We start from the raw sequence: 26,589 nt of genomic DNA, 5'->3' as shown, positions 1-26,589 counted from the left end.
AAAATAGGTAAACAGGCTCCTTGAGACTTTGTTGGCACTGTGCCCTATGTCCTTTCAGCCAACTTGCAAAATGATTGTGAAAAATCATTATAAAATATACTATCCAGACACTTTACAAGTATCATGCTATACAGAGATTTGTAGCAAGCAAAACTAAGAATAGCAAAATGACAATGGATTTAAATCTGTGAAATGATAAAGATAGAAAATACACTAATGAAAGACTGTGGGTGAGGCTTTTCCCGGGACATATAATTTAGGAATATTTCATTGCTGCATGCCTCAAAAGTCCTCTCTCTTCAATTGGTTCTAAGTTTTTGGAGTGAAAATTGATTTGTGTGTTGATAGGTTTTAAAGTACTTACTGCTATATAATTATCCATATAACTGAATTAGCTGCAGTGTGGTGCAGGCATTTGGTGTAGTGGTTAAGATATACTTGGGATGTCCACATCCCAAATCCAAGTGCCTGGGGTCAAGTCCCAGCACCACTCACCATGCCAGGTTTCTGTTCCTACTTCCTGGGAGGAAGTAGATGATGGCCCAAGTAGTGGGGTCCCTGCCACCCATGTTGAGCCCTGAATTGGCTTCCTAACTCTCGGCTTCAGTCCCAGCTGTTGCAAGCATTTGGAGAGTAAACTTGAGATATTGCTCTCTGTCTCTCTCTCTCTTTCTCTCTCCCTCTCCCCTCCGCCCACATCTCTCTGCCTTTCAAATAATCTTTTAAATTTAAAAGGAACTATAGCACTCAAAATACAAGAGAAAAATTATAATTATAGTATTCTGTGTTGTATCTATGTGAAGACTTGAGGACAAGACTTGAGTGACAAATATGGAGCTGCTGGTGAAGATGTGTTCAGTGAAATCAAGAATATAACAGGATACTGCTCGGTGTGCTGTAGGATTACTGAAGAAATAAAAAGATAGTGCATGACAGTGGAAATTTTAGAGGTATTTGGTGCTTTTATTTAGTTCCACACTGCTGTGGTTTGAAAGTCAAAGTGTGTCACAAATTGGTGCACACGAGTTGTCAAAAAATAATTTGGGGCCAGTGCTGTGGCTCAGTAGGTTAATCCTCTTCTTGTGGTACCAGCATACCATATGGGAGCCTATTCTATTCCTGGCTGCTCTTCTTCCCATCCATCTGCTATAGCCTGGGAAAGCAGTGGAAGATGGCCCATGTTCTTGGACCCCTGCACCCGCGTGTGAACCCAGAAGAAGCTCCTGGCTCCTGACTCCTGGCTCCTGGCTTCGGATTGGCCTAGCACCAGCCATTGCAGCCATTTGGGGAGTGAACCAGCAGATGGAAGACCTTTCTCTCTGTCTCTCCCTTTCACTCTCTATAAATATACCTGTCAAATAAATAAATAAATGATAAATAAAATAAAAAGTAATTTAAAAAATTCAATGTCTTTAGTTAATCAAATTCTACAATAAGCTATATACCACTGCCACTGGCCATTGCTGGCATACACTTCTGCATCTATGCAACTCACTCCCAGCTGGGAAACATCTTGCCAAGATAAGGTAGGAAGAAAGTGCCTCAGCTCCTGTCACCAGCAGCTTTAACTGAGGGAGAGTTCCACAGTCCCCAGTGACTTCAAGTAGAGCCTGGGGAGTTGACAGGGGTCTGAACTGATACTTCTCTCTAACAACAGAAGCACATTGCCACTCCTGGCCCCTCACCAAAGCACCAGTCTCAGTTTGCTGTGGTTGAGTCACTACAGGACTCTGCTCTGACTTGAGGAACCACAAGCAGTCCTGCTGCTGCCAGAGGCCTCTGGAGCCACGGCACTGTACAGGACAGAGAGTAGACCACGTAAATCCTGTGACTGTGAGAGCTCTGGGCATAAGCCAGGTTCCCATGTACACACCTGACCTGAATGGGGAGACTTGGCACTCACCGCACACTGAGGATGGATCTCACAGTAGGAGAGGGGACACAGAGCAGAGTGAGCTAGTGCACTGGATAATGCATATTCCTGGGTGGGCTGTGCTGACATCATGGGCTCACTATGGGCTGAGGCAGCTGGTTCACCGTGGCACAAAGAAAGGTGGGGTTGTGGGCACACCAGTCAGTTCCAACATCCTTTCCCTATACTCATTGTAACCAGAGGTGCTCCATCACACCCATCTTAGAAATATCTCTGCACTCTAGCCCCACCCACAAATGGTGGCCTGAGCTCCCTGGCCCCACCCTCTATACAGCCCTGGAGCTAAAGTGTAATTCCTAGGCACACCACCAAGCCCTAGAGGCACATCTCCAGGAATAAAGCCTTCAATTAAAAAAAAATCCTCCAAAAGAGATAGACACAAGAGGTTCACCAGGTGTGCAGAAATCAACACAGAAACACAAGAAACATGAACAAGGAAGGCAATATTACTCCCTGAAAGGAACACTGTAACACATTAATGTTGTACTATGAACAAAGGAAGATTGGCGAAATGCCTGAATCAGATTTCAAAAGAATGATTTATGGCTCACTAGGCTAATCCTCTGCCTGCAGCGCTGGCACACCAGGTTCTAGTCCCAGTCAGAGCGCCAGATTCTGTCCCAGTTGCTCCTCTTCCAGTCCAGCTCTCTGCTGTGGCCCAGAAGTGCAGTGGAGGATGGCCCAGGTGCTTGGGCACTGCACCCGCATGGGAGACCAGGAGGAAGCACCTGGCTCCTGGCTTCCGATAGGCGCAGCGCGCAGGCCGTGGCGGCCACTTGGAGGGTGAACCAACAGAAGGAAGACCTTTCTGTCTGTCTCTCTTTCTCACTGTCTAACTCTGCCTGTCCAAAAAAAAAAATGATTTAAGTTTACTCAAAAATACAGAGAAACAGTTAAGTGAAATTAGGAAATCAGCATAAGACATGGATGAGAAACTCAACAAAGAGATAGAGATATTGAAAAAGAACCAAACAGAAATATCAGAAATGGAGTATTAAATAAGTCAAATAAAAATACAGTGGAAAGTCTAAACAATAAACTTGGTAAATAAGAAGAAAAAATATGATTTCGAAGAGAGGTATTTTGAAATATTGCAATCAGACAAAAAAAGAAAAATTAAAAAGAGTGAAAATAGTGTTCAGGATTTATGGGATACCATCAAAAAAAACAAATGTACAAGTCTTAGAAGTTCTGAAAGGAAGAGAAGGACAAGGGCTAATCAAGACATTGTTTCTCATAGTGTCCATTTCACTTCAACAGGTTTCCTTTTAGGTGCTCAGTTAGTTGTCACCGATCAGGGAGAACATATGATATTTGTCTCTGGGACTGGCTTATTTCACTCAGCAAGTTTTCCAGATTCCTCCATTTTGTTGCAAATGACTGGATTTAATTTTTTATTGCTGTATAGTATTCTATAGAGTACATATCCCATAATTTATTTATCCAGTCTTCTGTTGATGGGCATTTAGGTTGATTCCATGTCTTAGCTATTGTGAATTGAGCTGCAATAAAAATTGAGGTGTAGACAGCTCTTTTATTTGCCAATTTAATTTCCTTTGGGTAAATTCCTTTGGGTAAATTCCAAGGAGTGGGATGGCTTCCATAGCCTTGGCAGCTCATGACTAGAGCCTCGAGTGATTACTGATGGCATAAATAAGAGTGTCAATTGTTAAATCAACAACAGAAGTCATGGTGCACTTACTCCTCATGTAGGATCTCTGTCCTTAATGTGTTGTACTATGTGAATTAACTGTAAAACTACTACTCAAACAGTGCTCTATACTTTGTGTGTCTTTGTGGGTGCAGTCTGTTGAAATCTTTACTTAGTATATACTAAGTTGATCTTCTGTAAATAAAGATAATTGAAAATGAATCTTGATGAAGAATAGGATGGGAGAGGGAGTGGTATTTGGGATGGTTGTGGGTGGGAGGGAGGTTATGGGGGCAAAAGCCACTATAATTCAAAAGTTATACTTTGAAAATTTGTATTTATTAAATAAAAGTTGAAAAAATCCCAAAATGAGGTATCACCTCACTCCAGTTAGAATGGCTATTAAATAGCTATTATAAAAATAAAAAAAATCATAAATGCTTGTGAGATTGTGGAGAAAAAGCCACACTAATACACTGTTGGTGAGAATGTAAACTGGTATAACCATATGGAAAATACTGATGGAATTATTCTTAAGTGTTGAAACTTAACTGAAAAGTGATCCCTGTTAAACATAAGAGTGGGAATAAGAAAAGGAAGAGATGTAAAATTTGGGACATGCTCAATTGGACTTGCCCCAAACGGTAGAGTTAGAAATGTGCAATGGGATTCCAATTCAGTCACATCAAGGTGTATCTACCAATGCCATCTCACTGGTCCAAGTGATCAATTTCTGTTCATAACTGATCATAATGATAGGACTAAGAGTCAAAGGGATCACATAAACAAGACTAGTGTCTGCTAATACTAACTGATAGAATAAAAAAGGGAGAGAATGATCCAACATGGGAAGCGGGATACACAGCAGACTCATAGAATGACAGATGTCCTAAACAGCACTCTGGCCTCAGAATCAGCCCTTGAGGCATGTGGATCCGGCTGAAAAGCCCATGAGAGTATTTCAAGCATGGAAAGCCAAGACACTCTGACAAAAAAAAAAAAAAAAATTACCTAAATGAAAGATCTCTGCAAGTGAGATCCCAGTGAAAAGAACAGGCCATCAAAGGAGGTACCTCCCCTTTCTCTGAAGAGAGGAGAGAACTTCCACATTGACTATGACCTAGTCTAAATAAGATCAGAGTTGGCAAACTCTAAATGCTTCCATAGCCTTGACAACTCATGACAAGAGCCTAGGGTGATTACTGATGCCATAAACAAGAATGTCAATTTGTTAAGTCAACAACAGGAGTCACTGTGCACTTACTCCTCATGTAGGATCTCTGTCCTTAATGTGCTGTACATTGTTATTTAATGCTATAACTAGTACTCAAACAGTATTTTTCACTTTGTGTTTCTGTGTGGGTGCAAACTCTTGAAAGCTTTACTTAAAAAAAAAAAAAAAAAAAAAAAGAGCTGCACCGCGGCTCACTAGGCTAATCCTCCACCTTGCAGCGCCGGCACACCGGGTTCTAGTCCCGGTCAGGGCGCCGGGTTCTGTCCCGGTTGCCCCTCTTCCAGGCCAGCTCTCTGCTGTGGCCAGGAGTGCAGTGGAGGATGGCCCAAGTGCTTGGGCCCTGCACCCCATGGGAGACCAGGATAAGTACCTGGCTCCTGCCATCGGATCAGCGTGGTGCGCCGGCGGCACCACGCTGGCCGCGGTGGCCATTGGAGGGTGAACCAATGGCAAAGGAAGACCTTTCTCTCTGTCTCTCTCTCTCACTGTCCACTCTGCCTGTCAAAAAATAAAAAAAAATTAAAAAAATAAAAAAAATAAATCTTTACTTAACATATGCTAAATTGATCTTCTGTATATAAAGATAATTGAAAATGAATCTTGATGTTTATGGAAGGGGAGAGGGAGCGGCAGAGGGGAGGGTTGCAGGTGGGAGGGAAGTTATGGGGGGGGGAAGCCATTGTAATCCATAAACTGTACTATGGAAATTTATATTCATTAAATAAAAGTTAAAAAAAAAAGAAAGAAAATACTGATGCAGATTCCTCAGAAAACTAAAAATAGATCTATCCTAAAATTCAGCTAACCCTCTCCTGGGAACATATTCCAAAGGAAATGAAATCATCATAAGAGGTATCTGAACTCCCACATTTATAACAAACAACTTACTATAGCTAAGATATGGAATCAACTGATAAGTTCATTAACTGATGACTGGAAAAAAATGTTGTATATATACACAATGGAATATTACTCAACTGTAAAAGAGTGAAATCCTGACATTTGCAACCAAATGGATAAAACTGGAAATCATTTTGCTGGGATAAGCCAAATCGAGAAAGACAAATACCATTTCTTTTTCTTATTTGTAGAAGTTAATATACAGCCAGCGCCGCGGCTCACTAGGCTAATCCTCCGCCTTGCGGCGCTGGCACACCGGGTTCTAGTCCCGGTCGGGGCGCCGGGTTCTGTCCCGGTTGCCCCTCTTCCAGGCCAGCTCTCTGCTGTGGCCTGGGAGTACAGTGGAGGATGGCCCAAGTGCTTGGGCCCTGCACCCCATGGGAGACCAGGAGAAGCACCTGGCTCCTGCCTTCGGATCAGCGCGGTGCGCCGGCCGCAGCGCGCCGGCCGCGGTGGCCATTGGAGAGTGAACCAACGGCAAAAGGAAGACCTTTCTCTCTGTCTCTCTCTCTCACTGTCCACTCTGCCTGTCAAAAAAAAAAAAAAAAAGAAGTTAATATACAAAGTATAAAAAATATGTAGATGTCTTATCATTTGGCATTTAGTTATAAATATTGCTTCTGAATTATCATATAAGTGACAATGCACTCTTCTTTCATCATATTATTATCATTCTCATAAATCCCTCATCCTATAATATTAAGCTTTTATTTTCCAGAAAAAATAGTTTGTATATATATACACATGTGTATATATACGTGTGTGTATGTATATAAGTCTACATTTGAAGTAAATGTGATAAAATGCTTAAAATTATAATTTGAAAAATTAAAAAGAAAAAAATTAATTTTAAAAATTCTAATTTTTCCTAAGAAAAATATATCAATCATCCCACATGAAAATGCTATAGATCAGTGAGCCCATTTAACTCAAGTAAAAAGTAATGATTCAATGAGTTGAAAGTTCTACACTTTGCTAGATTATTTCAGGCATCAATAACCCATGTGTGTATTGTTGTATACCCACCCCTAGAGCATGATATCACTGGTTCTCTCATCAAGAGTGTGGAGTGTGTTTCTCTCCAAGTTGAATCTGGATCTGATCATGTGACTTCTAGTCAAGGGGACAAAAGCAAATGTGATACAATCATAGGCTAAAAAATCTGGGCATTGAGGCTTACCATGTTTTGCTACCATAAACCCCTTTGCCATATTTAAAGTGTGCCAGAAAGCTTGCTATAGAAGCATTGGAAGAACTCTGAGGAGCCAATCAGCACATATGTCTCTGAGGTCATCCTGTATCAGCTCTTGTTAAGACCCCAGAATACCATAAAGAACAGCCAAGCTCTGACAACACTGCAATCTATTAAATAATTGTTGTTTTAAGCCACTAAACCTTGTGGTGGTGGTGGGGAGAGCTTGTCATATAGAAAAAGTTAGCTGATATAGCTACTTCCAGCATAAACCTCAAACTTTGACTAGGTTTGTTCAAGTTCATGGCAACCTTTCCTTGGAGATGGAAGTTTGAGACATCTAATATATTTTTTATTTCTTGAGGGATGATTCTAGCACCAGATTAGACTGCTTACAGAAAGAGTTACAGTCTGTATTTCACATGCAAAAAAAATTATTAATTTGAAGTCTTAATTAATGCTCAGTAACCAATGAAGTAAGATCCTAGTAAAATGGATCGAAAATCAAGGCGATAAAGAATTTAACTCAAAAAATAGTTTGTGTGAACATTACATGAGAACTTCACCTGGTCTTCAATCCATTATGATATAGATGTTTACAGTAAATATATGCTCCATTATTAGAGGAATGGAGGTGCTCTTCAGACAGATTGGCTCTGGAGTCTGCATGGCCTAAGGAAAATGATTAGAATATAGAGGTCCAGAAAGCCGCAACATAAGATTTAAGAAAATCATGAAGAAGCATGCCAACGTTTTTGTATATGCAGTTTTAGTTCTAAGAATGAGGGAACAGCTTTTCACTTGTATTTCTCCAAGCAGAACAAATAATATTAATGCGTAGAGGAAGTTAGAGATTTTTTTTTTCTCAATTTAAGACAGGCCTCTCCAATATTAAAAGGGGTATGGCAATAAAATGGTTTAAACAGTAGTGAAATAGGTGCAACTAGATATGTTCAAAGATTGTTCATCCACGGCCAGGAATGTGGTAGAAAGGATTCATGTTCCTAGAGGAATGTTATAAAAGACTACATCTAAGGTTGAAAGGCAAAATTGGAATCACTGGGAAAGAAAAGCATCAAGATTTTAAATTATAAGGAAAATTGGTCAATGTGTAGTTTCTTATAATTAAGTCTGCTATTTCATGTTAAAAGAAAATATGTATTTTTGTCAATTATTTTAAAATTTCATTTGTTATAAGCTCTCATTAATACATGTTAGCATTATTAACTGAAATATTAATAATGTGTCTAGCATTTAAATGAAAAAGTAAAACCCTATTAAAATAATCTGGTTTAATATTCATGGCAAATTAGCAAGATTGGAGATACAGTATCTCTAATAATCCATATATCAGCTCACATAAAACTGAATGAAATTTTACCTACATTACTGCTTGATACTAAGATTACTACCATCACCCAGAAGCTAAGATGCTGCACATCATTCTGCCCCAGAAATAGATCACATGGACATTAGGGGTTAAAGGTGGGCTCAAAATCCTACTCTATACCTTTTATGCTCTCTTGACTCATTGATGCAGCCCCTCCTAATTCTCTTTATACTCTCCATCTCTTTCTATCCAAAAACCCTTACAAGCAAGCTAGATTTAGCTGTATCTTTATACCAACAAAAGTTTACTGAGTAGATGCTGTGAGTTTTTATACTTCATATTTAATTTGCAAAGTATCCAATGTCATATGAATTATATTATTCTCCTCTAGAGAAATTAAACTTCTTCAGTGACTATAACCAGTAAGAGAAAGAAAACCCTTGAACTGAGACCTGTCTGCCTCCACTTCACTTACAGTCACACACTTAGCTGGTCTATTATTAGATAAGATCAATACTCTAGAGGTAGATTTGAATGTTCAGAGTACCCTCCTCCCACCCGGACCTCTGATCAAATTGCTAATGATCAAGGAAATAATCAAAAAAGAACAAAGATAATGTTCAAAGAAGAAAAGAAGAAAGGAGAAAAATCTAAAGTTTATAAAATCCATAATTAAATGCAGAAAATTCAAAATTAGCTATGATAGTACTTATGATGAAGTAGGTCACAATACTGGATGAAATCTTCAAAGACAACTAAGTGGGAGTAACTACATTAGAAATATCTCCAAAGTAAGCTTTTTAATGGGAGAGAGTTATCTAGGGATAAACTTTTAGAACATTCTGATATTTAATGAAATATACATATATATGATGAAATGGCCTATTCCTTTTATCAGATTTTCAAACCATATGACCCCAAAACTTCAAAATCACTTCTTGGCATGTAAGTAATACATATTTTTAAGATATTTAAAATAATAGTTTCAAAATCTAAAAAAAATTAACTTTTATTATTTATGTAAACTCTAGCCTTTTGGTCTCCCTGACTCTCATATCTAGCTCCTCAACTCATGGAGTCTATCAGCCTCTGCTCGGGTTCCATTTTGGAGTAGGCAGCTTGGAAAAGTTTTCATGACAATAGGCATGGGTACCCACAGAGCACACCTTATCTCTCCCTTGCCTCACAGAGGTTATAATTCACTGTTGTCTATTACTATGGAAACACTTATTTAAAAATGATTGTTAATCAAGGTGAAATACAACTGGTCTAACTTTCAAGCAGGAGGCCAAGATGGCTGGAGATCATAGAGCAGGGTACAAGAGAGGAAAGAGCTTCAGAGATAACTCATAGAGCTAAGCAGACGGCTAAGCATGGACACTCGGCAGAACACTGATGAGTACATTCATGTGAGAAAGCTACTCCAGACCAAGAAAATAACTACCCGAACGGATTAAAAAGGACAGTATCTGAAGAGGGCCTGAAATTGTGCCTGTCTGCACCAACAAGACTTGAAACATTTATAATTATTGGGGTACTGGATAAAGTGCTCCCAAGTTCTTGATACTGAACTGAAAAGCAACTAGCATTAAACTAAACATTGCTCTGGCACTGTTTATAATATCTTAAAACCTGTGGGCCAGTGCCGCGGCTCACTAGGCTAATCCTCCACCTTGCGGCGCTGGCACACCAGGTTCTAGTCCCGGTCAGGGTGCCGGATTCTGTCCCGGTTGCCCCTCTTCCAGGCCAGCTCTCTGCTGTGGCCAGGGAGTGCAGTGGAGGATGGCCCAAGTGCTTGGGCCCTGCACCCCATGGGAGACCAGGGTAAGTACCCGGCTCCTGCCTTCGGAACAGCACGGTGCACCAGCTGCATCACACCCGCCGCGGCGGCCATTGGAGGGTGAACCAATGGCAAAGGAAGACCTTTCTCTCTGTCTCTCTCTCTCACTGTCCACTCTGCCTGTCAAAAATTTTAAAAAATTAAAAAAAAAAAACAGATCAAACTGTTTCAAGATAATTTTATCTAATCAAAAGTCAAAAGAATACCTACAGGACTACAAAAATAACCAACAAGTGAGTTTGATTACAACGTGTCGTGGTGAGGATCTCTTTTGGTCATGTTTACTAGGGGTTCTATGAGCTTCCTGTACTAGGATGTCTCTGTCCTTCTCCAAACCCGGGAAGTTCTTTGCTAGTATCTCACTAACAAGGCCTTCTAATCCTTTCTCTCTCCCATGCCTTCAGGAACTCCTAGAACCCAAACGTTGGGTTTTTTAATAGTATCCTATAGATTCCCAACAATATTTTTTAAATTTCTTATTTCCTCTTCTCTTCTTTGGTTTGACTGTATCCTTTCCTGTGCTCTGTCTTCTAAGTCCGATATTCTCTCTTCTGCTTCACTGACTCTGTTTTTAAGGCTCTCTAATGTGTTTGTCATTTGATCTATTGAGTTCTTCACTTCAGTTTCTCTTCACTATCACACTTTTCTGTTCTACTAGTTTCTGCGTTTCATTTTGATTCCTCCTTAAGATTTCATTTTCACGAGAGAGATTTTCTATCCTATCCAGTAAGGATTTCCATAGCTCAAGCATTTGTTTTTGAAAACTTCTAAATGTTCTTATCATAAATTTTTTGAAATCCATATCTTGCATTTCTCCCATCTCATCATCCTCATAATCGTGGCTTGGGGTGTCTTGTTCATTTGGGGGCATCATAATGTCTTCCTTGTTCTTGTTTCCTCGGTTTCTGTGTTTGTTGCTTGGCATTGTGGAGATATTCTTTGGATTCTTCTTCCCTCGCTGTGGTGTTTCTTGATATAATATGACTGTATTAAGTGGACTGTCTGCTTTTGATGGCACCTTAGAAGCTTGAGATGGGTGTGGCCAGAGAGCTCTGTTTGGTTCCTCAGGGTTAAGGGTAACATTTTTTCCCAAAAAGGTAAAATTTTAAACAGTAGCAACCAATAAAAAAATTGCCAAGTAAGTAATAAAAATAGAAAAATATGACTCATAATTATGAAGAAAAACCAATGAATTAAAACTAACCTACAACTGACACAGACATTAGAACTGTCAGTTAAGGACATAAAAACAGTTGTTATGCCAGCATCATTCCGATGTTCAGAATGCAAGAATATCTGATAAAAGACTACTAACCAAAATACACAAAGAACTTTTAAAATTTAACAATAATACAAACAACTCCCCTCTAAAATTTAGACCAAAGCCCTTAAAAGACATCTCATCAAATAGGATACACACATGGCAAATAAGCACATGAAAAGATGCTCTGTATTGTATGCTATTAGGGAAATGTGAATTAAAACAACAAAGAGAAACCACCACACATCTATGAGGATGATGAAAATCCAGCACACTGACAACATCATACATCACTAGGGATGTGGAACAACAGGAAATCTCATTCATTGCAGGAACTTTGGGAGAAAGTTTATCAGTTGCTTGTAACATTAAACACAGGCTTCCAAAATTGATTAAAAACTGTAGACCGACTGATCCAAGAACTTCAATGAACACTAAGCACAAGAAACAAAAAGAACTAAACCAAGACTTAAGATAATCCAATCCAGTAATAAAGAGAAAATTATTAAAAGCAAGTCAACGGGGCATATATAAGAGACATTGTATACAGTAGGACAAAGATAAAGATGAGGGCAGGGGTCTGAGCTGTGGTGTAGTGGGTGAGGCCAGCATCTGCAGTGCCAGTGTTCCATGTGGGCACCAATTCCATCCCGGCTGCTCCACCTGAGATCCAACTCTCTGCTGTGGCCTGGGAGGGCAGTGAGGAAATCCCAGGTCCTTTGGCCTCTGCACCTGTATGGGAGTTCCAGAGGAGGTTCCTGGCTCCTGGCTTCAGATTGGCCCAACTCTAGCCTATTATGGCCATTTGGGGAGTAAACCAGAAGATGGAAGACCTCTCTCTCTTTTCTGCCTCTCTGAAACTATGCCTTTCAAATAAATAATTAAATCTTTAATAAAAAAAAATGACAGCAGATTTTTCACCAGAAATAATGCAAGAAAGAAGACAGAAGAGTAGCTCTAAATTATTGAAAGGAAAAAACTTTCAACATAACATTCTATACCCATCAAAAATATATTTTAAAAAAATGAAGTAAAACAATTTTCAGAAATAGAAGATGAGAGAATTCATGTACAGCAAACTTATACTGCAAAATAAAGTATAAGAAGACTTTCAGATGAAAGAAAAATAATATAGACATAGAGATATAAACCAAGGAATAAAGACCTCCAGAAATTAAAATTCCAGAGGATATAATACTTCCAAACTCATTGTATGAAGTAAAAATCAGCCTTCTACCAAAATCAGACCAAAAAGTACAAGAATAGAAAACTGTAGTAGCAGAAAGATCAACGGTTGGGACTTGGGATAGAGAAAGTGGCTAACTGCCAAATGGCTGAGCATCTTTTAGAGGTTATGGAAATTCCAAATGTGTTGAATGTGCTGATGTTTTCATGACTGTCAAATCTCATTCAATAGTATCATTCAAATGAGTACAATTATACCTTGATTGAAGAAAAAAATAAAAAGAGCATATCCCACGGTTACTGTAATTGGGCTCAGACAATCAGCAATCCAATTTCCTTCCAGAATGTTTTCCTGTACTGTAAATGCTACACAATGAAAAAGTCCATTTTCCACACTTCCCCATGGTTAAAGTAATAACTCATCATAGACGCTCACTTGAGATGTTACTTAGGAACAGAATTAAGGTGAAAGAAGGGCCAAGGACAGAGGATGCTGCCTGATGGTATGAACACAGACAGCAGCGAGTCTGGAGTCACCTGCTTCATGGTTGTGACAGAAGCTCCCCTGTGGGCCCATTTCTGCTGGGAAGTTTTGTGAGCAGAACTTAGAGATGTGCGTAACGTCTGTATTTCTATAAGCTAACTGAGCTCAATAATAAAAGGACAATACAGTACTTTAAATAGATATTGAATTGTCAACCAGTTTTACCTCCATACAAGCTAGTCAGCTAGTTTGAGTCCACCCAGATCTACGGTCCTTCTAATTCTCTCTCTTTGTGAGAGACTCCATTTAGATTCCTTCCATGTTTCATAGCTCAAGTCCAATGTGGTTTGTGGAGTCCCACTGTAGAGTTTTATGGTTGGTGTAGATAAATTATATTTCTAACCTATTTCCTATTATAATTTCTAAAATCATTCATGTCCAAATTATTAAAACACAATATTTCTGAATAAAAATTTTGAAGTCAAAAGAACAGTTGCCTTCATTAAGTCCCACGCTGAATTTTATCTTTTTCCCACCTAATGGAACATCTCAGGGTAACATAGAATTGCCTTCTCAAGTAAGTTCTTTCCATTGACTGTTTCATTGCTTCCATCTTCAGTCTTTCGCATGGTTGGAGAAGGATATTATGAAGAAACAGAGCATCATCTCCTTCTCAATTCTTCTGTCTTGCCAGTTAAACTCTATTTCACTTAAATGAAGACAACTGAATTCTTCCAGCTGGTGCCTGCCCTATATCCTTGTCTCCCCCAGTCTGCCTCCATATGCCTCTCTTTCTGTCTCCATCCACTGTATTTTCTAGCAATTCTGTTTCTCTATTCCTCTGTCTCCCTCTTAAAGAAAGCTGTATTTCACAGATGATTTGTGTATCTTGATTTGTTTCTCACCCATCTAAATTTAAACTAAATCTATCGCTTTCATGCAACTGTTTTAAAATACCACAGATGTTAAGGAAATTATCCACATCAGCTTCTTTCCTGCCTTAAAAAATTGTTTCACCATGTGCCAAAACCCAGCAGAGGGCATCCTTCCATTTCAGATGCATGAATAGTTCATGAAAAAGGCTCTACAATTCCCACAATGTATTCCATTTATAATTGTGGATTGGAATTTAAATAAAGGAGCTATTGTAGTGGGAGAGGAATTTGTTACATAAGTTGTTCTGGAGTGTTTGCCATTTTCAATTACAGATTCAGAAGTAACTCTCATTCTATAAGAAAAAAAGAGAAGGGAAAATTCTTTTTTCTGGATTCTCTCCAAGTTTGGAGCATTACCTTCAAATTACAGAAGCAGCAAGGCAGCACCTGTGCAATGCTTCCTTCCCTAAGCTACCATTTCTAAGCTACCAAGAAAGTGATCACAGAGAAGAAGCAATTGAGAAAGAAGCATGCCTCCTACTTCATTTATCTGTTGTCCTCTCTTTCTATCCCTCCAACTGAAAGACAAATAATAGGACAGGTATCATAGCCTGTTGTATTGTCTCAGAAGTAGGAAGAAGATAAGCAGTTTGGCTTACGGATGGGGAAAAGCATGGTTAAAAGAAATGTGTCATGTGGTGCTAACCGTATACCTCTGTGAGCAAGCAATGGCCCAATAATTTTAATTGTCAGTTTCACAGAAATTGGTAGTTCACAATGGGAAATATCTCACATTGTTAGAATTTTCTCCAAATTAAAAACTAAATGTGCATGGTCATTCAAGTCATGTTCTCCTTAATGTAGTTGACTTTCACAGATCCTTTCTTTAGAAAGAGAGGGACAAAGAAGATGAAGCAATACAGCATAACTCATATATCCAGTCAATGCATATTTATTTGAGCACATTCTTTGTCCCAAGCCCTGTTCTTAATGCAAAGACTGCATCAGCAAACAGTAAAAGATCTCTCCCTTCAAGATGATGTGCCAGAAAACAAGGGTCAGGGGTGTCGGAACAGACATAACTTTGACTCCTGCCTCTGTAATAGCCAGTTTTGTCACTTGGAGCAAAGAAATGAAAGTTTCTGTTTTGAAATACAGAGATAATAATTGCTACTATTTATTAAAAAAAGACTTGTTCCAGGCACAGGAACATGTATTATTATGTAAAATCCTCACAGTTAGCCTATGAGCTAAGTTCCAGTCTCATTCTTATTTTACAAATAAGGAAACCAAGTCATAGAGGCACATGACAATTACCAGAGTAGGGGGTTGAAACAAGGCCACCTGACTCCAGTGCTTGCCTCAACTGGTATGCCCTACAAGAGTTGATGTCTATGGGTATTCTGAGTGTAGGATGAGACATCAAGTGTAAAGCTAAGAGCACACTACAGTAGTACTACAATTATTATTGTTATCTCTATTAATACTGTCGTTGTGGTCCTTTTCTGAGAACCAAGAGTATTTAAGTAGATCTTTTGAGAGAGAGACAGAAAAAACAAAGAAACAAAAAGAACAAGCCCATCTACTGATTCACTCGCTAATGCCAGCAATGGTCTGGGCTGGGCATGGACAACGAAGGGGGCTCGGAATTCAATCCAAGTCCCCCATGTCAGTGGCAGGAACCCAATTACTCAAGCCATCACCAATCCCTCCCAGAATCTGCACAAGCAAGAAGCTTCAATTAGGAGATGGAACTTGTGGTGGAACCCAGGCACCCTGATGTGAGATGCAGAGTATATGTTGAACTATACTGTAAAAAGAGGATCAATATTTGCAAATTTCTTTACTTCAGGATGTAGTCTTATGCCCAACTCTGGCAAAATGTAAGATTGCATAACAACATAGATACTGAATTTACAGCTTCTCCACATTTATCTTTCCATGAGATGACAGGCTTCCTCTAATAGCTATGGCTGTAGATATGATATTAGAACACAGATCCCCTGAAAGAAAACATGAGAATCTCATGCTATGGATTTTTCTAACATCCCCTGAAAGCTGACGGTTAAGGCCAAGGTTAAACAAAACAATTCCAAGTATCTATCTGCTGTTTGACAGCCTCTTTGTTCTGTGGCAAGTGATCAAGCGGGCAGCTCCAGAGATCAACAGGTTGAGGGGACCCCTTGGCTCCTGTCTCTCACCCTTTCCAAGTGTACTCTCCAGAGCCCTCTCCTTGGGCTTTTTTCCCAAGCATGTGCATAGATCAATGGGGGTTAATTACACCAAAAGTATCATTCAAAGAGACATGAAACAGGCATGCTTTGTTGCTGTTCTGGGGTTTCTCTCTGCTTACTCTGGCCTGAATTTATGTCTCATACTGCTGCATTACCAAAATCAAGAAAACTTTTCAACAACAGATAGATAAAATGCTGGCTCCAGGTCCCATGTCTTATTGATTTCATTTCAAGACTGTCATCTTAGGTTCATTAGGTAGGAAACAAACTGTTCGATAATGGGCTATAAAAGAATTCGCAAATGTATGTCTTATAAATATTCCATTTTTCTTCCTTGTACTAAAAAGAGCAGTTTTTATTCTGTGTGTCAAGCTTCACTAGGCAAAACTCAAGTCAACTGAACATGTTTAAAAGGGATTCGTATTTGAAAAGGAGTTTCATGCCAATATGCTCCACTGCACTTCAGCAAGGATGAGGCCTACGGAAGGGCATTGTTTGGGATAAGAATCAATGCTTCATTCTCTTTAATTTGGCCTCCAAAAATAGTGTCTCAGTAGTTATGGTACAAGTTACCACATCATAACGGCTTATAGATTTATGCCAGCAACGGTTAGGTTTCACGAAAGAGGAGGCCGTCCACAGCAGAGTACTCACCCCGAGATAATGGCCATCAATGAACACAACAGGGAGAGAAGGAGCTTCAGAGACTCGACGGCATCGCTCATCTAACTCTTTTCCATATTCACCATTCAGAGCAATGTTTTTCTCTTCAAATTTTACCCGATGGTTTTGGAAGATCTTTCTAACAAGTTCACATCTTTCGAAGGTTGTCCTTACCACACGCAGGCAAGTGGTATAAATCACTACACGGTCAAACTCTAGGTCAGCCGAAGGTTGCTGAAAAGAAAACATTGTAGTGTTAATACATTTGCTTTTACCTTTTTACTCATTATTTTAAGGCAACTAATGAGTTTTAGCAAATGTCATATATTAAATGCATGCAATGAAAGTTGAATGAGCACTTCATTTATCAATTCTAATATGTGTCTTTTTAAAGTTAAAACATCTGCAATTGGGATAAGGCTAACAGTCAGTATAATTGAAATGGCATTTTTTTCCCTTCACAGTAGCATATCAAATAATGGTATATCTTTAAATCAATGATGTCTCAAATGGGACGCCATGTGGTAAAATAATGAATGTTTGAAATATTTTCTTTGATTTTGTGGACATTGTTCAGTTACTGTATCTGCCTCTTAAACACAAAGTAAAATAAGCTGTACAATAGTAAAGGTGAGTATTTAACCAGTTGAAAATTCTTCTACTTATAAGTTTAGCAAATAATATGTCTTCAGAGCCACAGTTTCCCAGGAATAGCAAACTCTAGAGCATAGGATTTTTCTGAGCTCCAGATAGCACAACGTATATTGTTGAATGACAGAGATCCAGCATACCCTGAGTAGGTTCTGCCACAAGGAATAAAAGGTGGACTGTCCTAGAATGGCAGTTCATGGAAGCCAACATCCAAGTGAGCATAAAAAGGAAACAAGAAATCAGACACTGGGGAAGTGTCAAAACCAAGGTGAAAGTGGTGAGAATCTTTTCCTATGTTTTCTGCTAAATCCAAAATCAGTCGCTGGTTTCCTGGAAAGTCCTGGCCAACACTACAGGTGTGCATGAAAGACCACACCAGACAGGTCCTGACATCAACAGGAAAGCTCCTCTTCTTCCTTATCCCAGTCTTACCTGAAGGAGATTGAACGGGACACAACAATACCATAAGACAAAGCTCTTCAAAGGGTTGTAGAAGTTAAAAACACAACCACACAATTTTTAAATTCCCTGTGACATCAAACCCTGATTGGAAACCATTCCAGGCAAGTAAATGTTAAAAACAGTGAGTAGGGCACTAAGCTTCATTGCTTTATATTGAAATCAGCCCACTGTGTTGCAAGCCAAATAGATAGAGAGAAATACATACACCATGAACATGTCAAGAGCATGGCCTCCTCTCCAAAGAGAGGGTGATTGTTCCTTGATAAAATAAGAAACAGTTGGAAGAATCATTCTTCCTTCAACACAGTGTAAAGGTTGATTTTTGAAAACAAGAGGCCTAGCATGACCAAGAGGTACAAAAAATGTTAAGGCAGGTCAGGAGTAAAGGAGATATTGGGAAAGGCAACAAAAGTAGCATCTCTGAGAGGAAAGCCTCACAGAGCTTTAGGCAATGGTTGGCTTGCAGGCATATGACTCCATTGTTGTCAGACATGATTATTTTATGTAGCAGACTAAGATCTGTATTTTTATAGGTGAGTTTCTGATTTCTATATGGTAGCACCTCATTATAAATGTTTTAAAAGAGTGGACCAATGTGTCCTGAAAGCTAATTATAACATAAACTTGCGAATTTACCACCACTAAAATAGAGAGAAGCTGCGCTTGGATATCAGATATATCCGACCTCTGCCAGGGCCACATGTGGTATCTTTGGAAAGTTAATAAGCTACTAAACTTCAGTTTTCTCATCTGTAAAAGGTGATAATAATAGCTACCTTATGGTGTACTGAGGATAATAAGCAAGAGTGAATGTGAAAACAGTTAGTGTAAGACTGACAACATAATACTATTCTAACTTACACAGAGAAAAATATTACACTTTACATCATGGAATTTTTTAAGATAAAACTACAAATATAAGTCAGAAAATTGGGGTAATTAATGACAGAAGAGAGAATTTTTACTGTGCTTTAGATTCATAAGAATTCATCTTTAGAGGAATAACTACATTTGCAGGAGTCTGGCTCTTCTTCATGTTCACAGCAAGGCATAGCAACTCACTGCAGATGTGACAGCTTTTGGAAGAGTGCCAGAGTTCTCCTTTCTCTAATCATATTATCTGTGTAATTATATATAGTTCCTTTGGCTGCAAAAGCTGTTTTAGCCATAGTTAGTTCTACCAGAATGTTCTACTTCTTTCAACAGCTACATTTACTTTTGAAATATTTGATAAAAATACTTCTTCCCCATTGCATAGAAATAGGAAAGTTTTATTGGACTAGTCTGTTGCCACATTAACCACCTCACTTGGGATTCTCTCTGATCACAGAACAACCCTATCACCACTTCCCTAAGTCTATAAGCCATATGCATTTAAAGCATAGTAATAAGATACACTCCTATCAGGTGGCCCTGCTGGATGCCATCTCAGGTATCATAACAAAGACATCCCTTTATCTGTTCTTGAAGAGGAGCTTTACCTGGAATGAGCTGATCTCTGAGAATGCTGCGTATTAAAATATATTCGAGAGCCTTTGAAAATTCCCAAATTCCATGGCAAGGGTTTACCAATTAAATGAGAATCAGCAGAGGTAGGACCTCAGAATTAGGATTTTTTTTTAAAGCTCCTATGATGATTCTATTGTGCAGCCAAGTTGTGCTACTGATTGGAAATGCAAAATCCTAGGCCTCATCAGATTCACTGATGCAGAATTCGCATTTTAACAAGTTTATCAAATTCCCTCAGGAATTTGGATACACACTATATATTTTTAATTATATATATTTAAGGTATACAATATAATGTTTTCATTTACATATATTTAGTAAAATGATTACTACAGTGAAGCAAATTAACATATTCATTTCACACAGCTAATATTTTTGTAATAAAAGCATCTAAAACCTACTTGTTAGCAAATTTCTAGTATGCAACACAATATTATTAATTTAAACCTCATGCTGTGCATTAGATATCTGAATATATTCATCCTATATAGCTGTAACTTTGCACCCTTTGACCAAGATCTCCCTATCCCCGCCAACAACCACTCTTGCCACTGGAAACCACCATTCTACTTTATTTCTGTATATTCAAGTTTTTTTATATTCCACATATGAGATCATACCATATTTTTATTTGCATTTCCAATTATTTTAGTTAGCATGATGCCCTCTAACTTCATTCATGTTATAACAAGTAGTGTTTTTAGGCTACTTTCCTTTTTAGGGATGAGTAATATTCTATTTTATATACCATAATGTCTTTCCCATTTATGTGTCAACGGACACTTAGGTTGCATCCTTATCTTGGCTATGTGAATAATGCTTAATAAATATACAGATGCAGATTTATTTAAAAAATGGTTATTTCATTTCCTTTGGGTATTTCCCAGAAGAGTGATTATTAAATCATGGCTGTTCAATTTTTCAAGACTTTAGAGACATACATACTGTTTTCCATAAAGGCTGCACCAATCTACAATCCTAGAAACTGTGCATAAGCATTCCCTTTTCTTCACATCCTTGCTGATCTGCTATCTTTCATCTTTTTAAAAAATATTTATTTATTTGAAAGTCAGGATTACAGAAAAAGAAGGAGACACAGGAAGAGATATCTTCCATCTACTGGTTCACTCCCCAAATGGCCACAATGGCTGGAGCTGGGCCAGGATGAAGCCAGGAGCAAGGTGCAATGGCCTAAGCACTTGGGTAGTATTCTGCTGCTTTCCCAGGTACATCAGAAGGGAGCTGGATGAGAAGTGGAGCAACCAGGACTGAAGCCGGTGCTCACATGGGATGCCGGCGCTGCAGATGACAGCTTAACCATAGCACTTTACCATAGCACTGCCCCAATTGTTCATCTTTTTGATAGTAGAGATTCTAGCATGTTTATGATCTCACTATGGTTTTGATATTCATTTCCCTGATAATTAGTGATTTTAGTGTTATTTTGTATACCTGTGAGCTATTCATATGTCTTCTTTGGAGAAATGTCCATTCAGGTTCTTTGACCATTTTTCAATTGGGTTATTCAAATTTCTTTGCCATTGATTTATGAGAGCTCTTTATGTACTTAGGATATTAACCCTTCGTCCAATATATGATTCATAAATATTTTCTCCCAATACACTGACTGCTTCTACATTTTGTTGATTGTTTCTTTTTCTGTGCAAAAGCTTTTTAGTTTGGTATAACCCAATTTTTTGAATTTTCCTTTTGTTGGCTGACCTTTCAGTGAGTTATCCAAAAATTCCTTGTTAAGCAAGGTCAATATCAAGGACATTCCCCCTATATTTTTTTCTAGAAGTTTTACAATTTCTTGGGGCGGTGCCTCAGCTCACTAGGCTAATCCTCTGCCTGCGGCTCCGGCACCCCAGGTTCTAGTCCCGGTCGGGGTGTCGGATTCTGTCCCAGTTGCTCCTCTTCCAGTCCAGCTCTCTGCTGTGGCCCGGGAAGGCAGTGGAGGATGGCCCAAGTGCTTGGGCCCCGCACCCACATGGGAGACCGGGAAGAAGCACCTGGCTCCTGGCTTCCGATAGGCGCAGTGCACCAGCTGTAGTGGCCATTTGGAGGGTGAACCAATGGAAGGAAGACCTTTCTCTCTGTCTCTCTCTCACTGTCTATAACTCTCTCTGTCTCTCTCTCTCACTGTCTAACTCTGCCTGGCCAAAAAAAAAAAAAAAAAAAGAAGTTTTACAATTTCTGGTGTTCAATTTAGGCTTTATCCCATTTTGTTTTTTTTTGGGTTTTTTTGTTTTTTTGTTTTTTTTGTTTGTTTGTTTTTTTTGTTTTGTTTTGTTTTGTTTTGTTTTTTGCCAGGCAGAGTTAGACAGTGAGAGAGACAGAGAGAGTTATAGACAGTGAGAGAGAGACAGAGAGAAAGGTCTTCCTTCCATTGGTTCACTCCCCTAATGGCTGCTACAGCCAGCACTGTGCCAATCCGAAGCTAGGAGCCGGGTACTTCCTCCCAGTCTCCCATGTGGGTGCAAGGCACTTGGGCCATCCTCCACTGCCCTCCCAGGCCACAGCAGAGAGCTGGACTAGAAGAGGAGCAAATGGGACTAGTACCCGGCGCCCCAACTGGGACTAGAACCCCGGGTTCCGGCGCTCAGGCGGAGGATTAGCCTAGTGAGCCACGGTGCCGGCCCCCATTTTCATTTGGTTATTGCATATTAATAAGATAAGGGTCCAATCATTTTATGAAGACTACTATTCTCTTTTGCGTCTTCTCAGTGTCCTTGTCAAAAATAAAGCAGCCACATATGGTTCTATATAGGATTTCTTTGTCTTTACTCTCTATTCTATTCTGTTGGCCTGTGTGTCTGTTCTTCTACCAGTACCACACTGTTTTGATCAGTACTGTTTTCTGATACAATTTGAAATAATAATGAAGTGCAATGTTTCCAAATAGGTTTTGTTTTTCAAAGGTTGTTTTGGCTGCTCACAGTCTGTTGTGGTGCCACTTGAATTTTTTAGAATGTTTTTCTATTTCTGTGAAAATTGTCATTGGAATTTTGATAGAGATATCTATATATAGCTTTGGGTAATAAGAACATTTTAATAATAATGATTCTTCCTTTGCACAAACATGGCATATCTTCCTATTTATTTATAAGTTTAATTTATTTCATCAATGTTTTATAGTTTTTCATCTGAAGATTTTTCATATCTTTAGTTAAATTACTCCTAAGAATTCTGAGGGTTTTTTGATGCTATAATAAATGAAATTGCTTTCTTGATTTCTTTTACTGATCAACCATTATTAACATAATGAAATACAATCAATTTTTGTTGTTGATTTTATATATTGTCGTTGTAATGAATACGTTTATTAGTTGTTATGTTTTTAGTTATGTGTTTAGAGTTTTGTACATATAGGATTATGTAATCTACAAACAGGGATAATTTTATTTCTTCCTTTACAAGTATGATACCTTTTATTTTCCATTCTCATATATTGTCCTGGCTAAGATTTCCAATACTGTGTTATATTAAAAGTTGTAACAGTGGACAGCTTATACCAGCTATGATATTAGCTGTGGGCTTTTCATGAATGGCCTTTATTATTCTTAAGAAATTTCCTTTGGTATTGTATCTTGTAAAGATTTTTATATGAAAGGATGTTGTACTGTATGCACACTATATTTTGAGAAACTCCATTGTAATCGCATAGACAGCTTGAAAGATAAACAGGGTTTATGTTTTTTTCAAAATAAGTGCTAGTCATTCATTCAGTCGTTAGAATGTTTGCCAAGCACAACACAAGGCAATAGGACTATAATAATGTATAAACAATACAATTCTCTATCAACATGGAGCTCATAGCTTGAAGTAATAAAAAACAAAAAATTTTAATAAGGATAGCATTACTGTTAGGTACTATGAAGAAACGTACAAGTAGTTAGGAGAACATGTTTAAGAGGAATCTTTTCTTCTTGTCTTAGAAGTCAAGAAAGAATTTTCTGAAATTAGAGTTCAATTTAAAAGGATAAGCAGGAGTTAATAAAAAATTAACTAGGTAGAGAAAGATGATAGAAGTATTACATGTAAGTGCCACGACCTTGAGATGGGAGGAAGAGGGCATGTTTGAAAGTCTTTGAAGGTCATTTCCTCAAATACAAAGAGGGAAACATAGAACAGTACTAAATTATTCTGGACAGGTATGCAGGGTTGATACATGTTGTATTTTATAGCCACTTCAAAGATCTAGGGCCTTTAACCTAAGAGCAATGGGAAATCTCTCAAGGCTTTTAAGGAGGATGAGAGGAGTTTTACTGAATCAGTTTTGCACTTTAAAAAAATGGGTGGCGAAAGGCCAGTTCACATACTTGTCCAAGATGTACACTGTACAAGCCTAGGGAGTGCCATTAGTAGTACAGTCTAAATAAATGGTTCCCCCAGGGTTATGTAGTTCATATTTTGAGCAATAATACTCCGAATCATTGCCAGCTTCCTTGGTCTGAGGCCTGAGATTTCACTGAGGGCAAATTTATAATGGGAAATTTGGTTATATATTAGAATAAGCTATTAAGTAAAATATTCTTTAAAAAATAGATGTGATTGCACAATTTTTTGCTATGGTTTGGAAGTAGGTCTTCCTAGAGGTACTGATAGGCAGGATTATTTTCCAAGGGGTTTTCCAGTTTTATACTATGAATGCTAAATTGTATTACCCTTGGCAAAAAAAAAAAAAAAATCTACATTTGCTTCATTTATTTCTTTCAACAGATTTGTTAAAGCATCCAGCCAGAAATCTAAAAATAGACTCTCAGTCTCACTGTCCCTCTTCTCCCTTCCTGTGGGTTACCATGGGGATAACGTCATGAAGGATGGAAGCATCACAGATAGCCCAGAGAAGCCACTGGGATCTGTTGCTAGCTGGTCCTATGTGCTGGCCTTGATAGTAATAAGGCCATTTTTCCTCTCTGAGCACTAACAGGTGCATCTTAGGGATGCCTGGAAGGCTCATAACAGCCTGTGGCAAATGCAAATGCTCTTGAAAGGGATGGGAGTGGCTGTAAAGGAGACTAGCAGGTCAACAAAGAGCCAACCTGTGTCCTGGCTGGCCCTGCAGTGAAACAGTAAGCACTTGAGTCACCTGCCCATCTTGGGACAATTCTGGAGCCTGTGCAGCCACTGGAACTATTCCTGGAATTAGTCCAAAAACTGGTCCCCTCACGGGGTCAGCACGGCGCAGGCTTAGTCGCTTGAGCAGGAGCAAAGCCAGTGAGTTACTCAGCTTCCATTCGGGCCCTTCATTGTTCAGCCTGGCGCTGGTTTGACAGAGGCTCCTCAAATGGTGCCCTGGCCCAGGTGTATTCCTAAATCATCAGGAACCAAATAACTCCAGGAATCCCTGTTTTAAGCAAAAATTTTAGTGAAATAAATAAAAAGAAACACTTTTAACAGTCCATAGTAGACATACTGCTGCATAATAGTTTACATTCATTTAATTGTCACATAGCTTCCATGATATTCCTGCTGTATGTACAGACAGGGAAACCAGGCTCCAAGAGGATCAGGGCCATCAACAAGATGACAGAGCTGAAATTCAACAAAGCTAGAAAACAAGAGCCCAGGAGCACACCCTTCCGGTCTACCCTCTCCTTAGCCAAGCTGAGACTCTGAAGCACAATGTTGTCTTGCTGCGCCATCCCCAGGATCAAGTTGTTGGTAAATCACAAAGAGCCATAGACCACACTCACTGCCACTGAGACAGCGCTGTGATTTCAGAAGCTTGCCTCTTTACCAAGTTACACTCCCACACTTAGCAATAAGCTGCCTCACACAAGGGCCACTTTACACTTTATTTTTTTTTTTTTAGTCTAAAAAAGATTCTTTTGGGGTGGGCAAGATATAGAGATTCTTTTAATTGTCCCAAAAGGCAGAAACAAAGCAATTGGCTCCAAGTCAGGAGACACACTGGGGCAAGGCCCAGATTACTGGATGATTAAGCAACAGGCCGACCTGGCTCGAGGAACAGTGATTTTAATTGCAGGCACAAGCCAGCAGAAGCAGGGCTGTGGGCCTTTGCAGAGCACAGGCGTCTGCCTTGGTCTCAGATCACCTCTTGAATTCTCATTCTTGCACTGTATCCATCCCAGCTTTCTTCTTTAGCTTATTTCCCTTCTATTTCCATTCTAATCACACACTACACCTCTTTTTGGTCCTGAAGGTGAATGGTGATTCTCCATGAGCAGTTTCCTTCTCACACTTTGACCACAAAACATTGTTTGTTTCAACCTGAAAGTGTGGAACTTTGAGGGGAATTTCTCCATTCCCTCCGTAAAACCAAATGATCAAAATAATTATAATGTTTATTGAATGATTACTGCATACTTATATGCAGCTCTAGGGACTAAAAACAACTTTCATTATCATTGCCAATAAGAATCACTATCTAGATTTTAAAGATGAGGAAATCATGGCTTGAATATAAACTTAAGGTGCTCAAATAACTCTGGAAAACTGAGTAACAGTAGAACCTGAATGTGGTCCTGCCTAACTCTATGCTCTTTCCCCAGGAAGATATTGTATAACCCTCTTAGATACAAACAACCAAGGCCCACATTGTTCTGGAACTGAGCAGTGTGTCCCTTCATGAAAGGAGCTGTCACATGGACAATTCTAGAAACTCCATTGCTCACCCCTCTGCTGCTTTCTTATCTCTGATTAAACGTCACCCACTCCCCTCTGCAGACCTTCCAGCATTACCCCTGTAAAACAGTTTCCCAACCCTCTCACCCGAGTCTTTCCTGTTCAGTATCTGGTACTGCTGGACATTAAATTATGTTTACTGATTCACTGTCTAACCCTATCAATAAAATATAACCCCACTAAAGCAGAGGCTTAGTTTACGTCACTCAGTCTAAGAACCCAGAATACAACTTAACATGTAATAGGTACTCAATTAAAATTATTAAAATTGTCTGGCCCTTTCCCCCCATACATTTGATTAGAACCTTGTTTGAATTGCCCTATTAGTGACTGAATAGTCTTGAACCAGTTACTTAACCTCTGTAAGTTTCAATTCTTATCTGTAAAATAGGAACACTAATGCCTACGTCATGGGAATTCACAAAAATTAAATGATTTAATGAATGGAAACACCTTAACATGTACTGATGAACAAGTAACATTCAGGGAATGGTATTTTTTATTTGGAACATATTTATCATTATCAATTGTTAT

At 38.9% G+C, this 26,589-nt stretch overlaps 1 protein-coding gene across 1 annotated transcript in view; it reads right to left on the bottom strand.

Moving 5' to 3' along the window:
* Positions 1–26,589, bottom strand: part of GRXCR1 (glutaredoxin and cysteine rich domain containing 1) — a 138,616-nt gene that overhangs the window by 46,824 nt on the left and 65,203 nt on the right. The window contains exon 2 of the mRNA XM_008248370.4: positions 16,774–17,016. Within this exon, the coding sequence (XP_008246592.1) occupies positions 16,774–17,016 (243 nt within the window). The remainder of the gene's footprint in view (positions 1–16,773; positions 17,017–26,589) is intronic.

Source organism: Oryctolagus cuniculus, chromosome 2, assembly GCF_964237555.1.
Source record: "Oryctolagus cuniculus chromosome 2, mOryCun1.1, whole genome shotgun sequence".
NCBI lineage: Eukaryota > Metazoa > Chordata > Mammalia > Lagomorpha > Leporidae > Oryctolagus > Oryctolagus cuniculus.
This window is presented reverse-complemented; position numbering and strand designations above follow the sequence as displayed.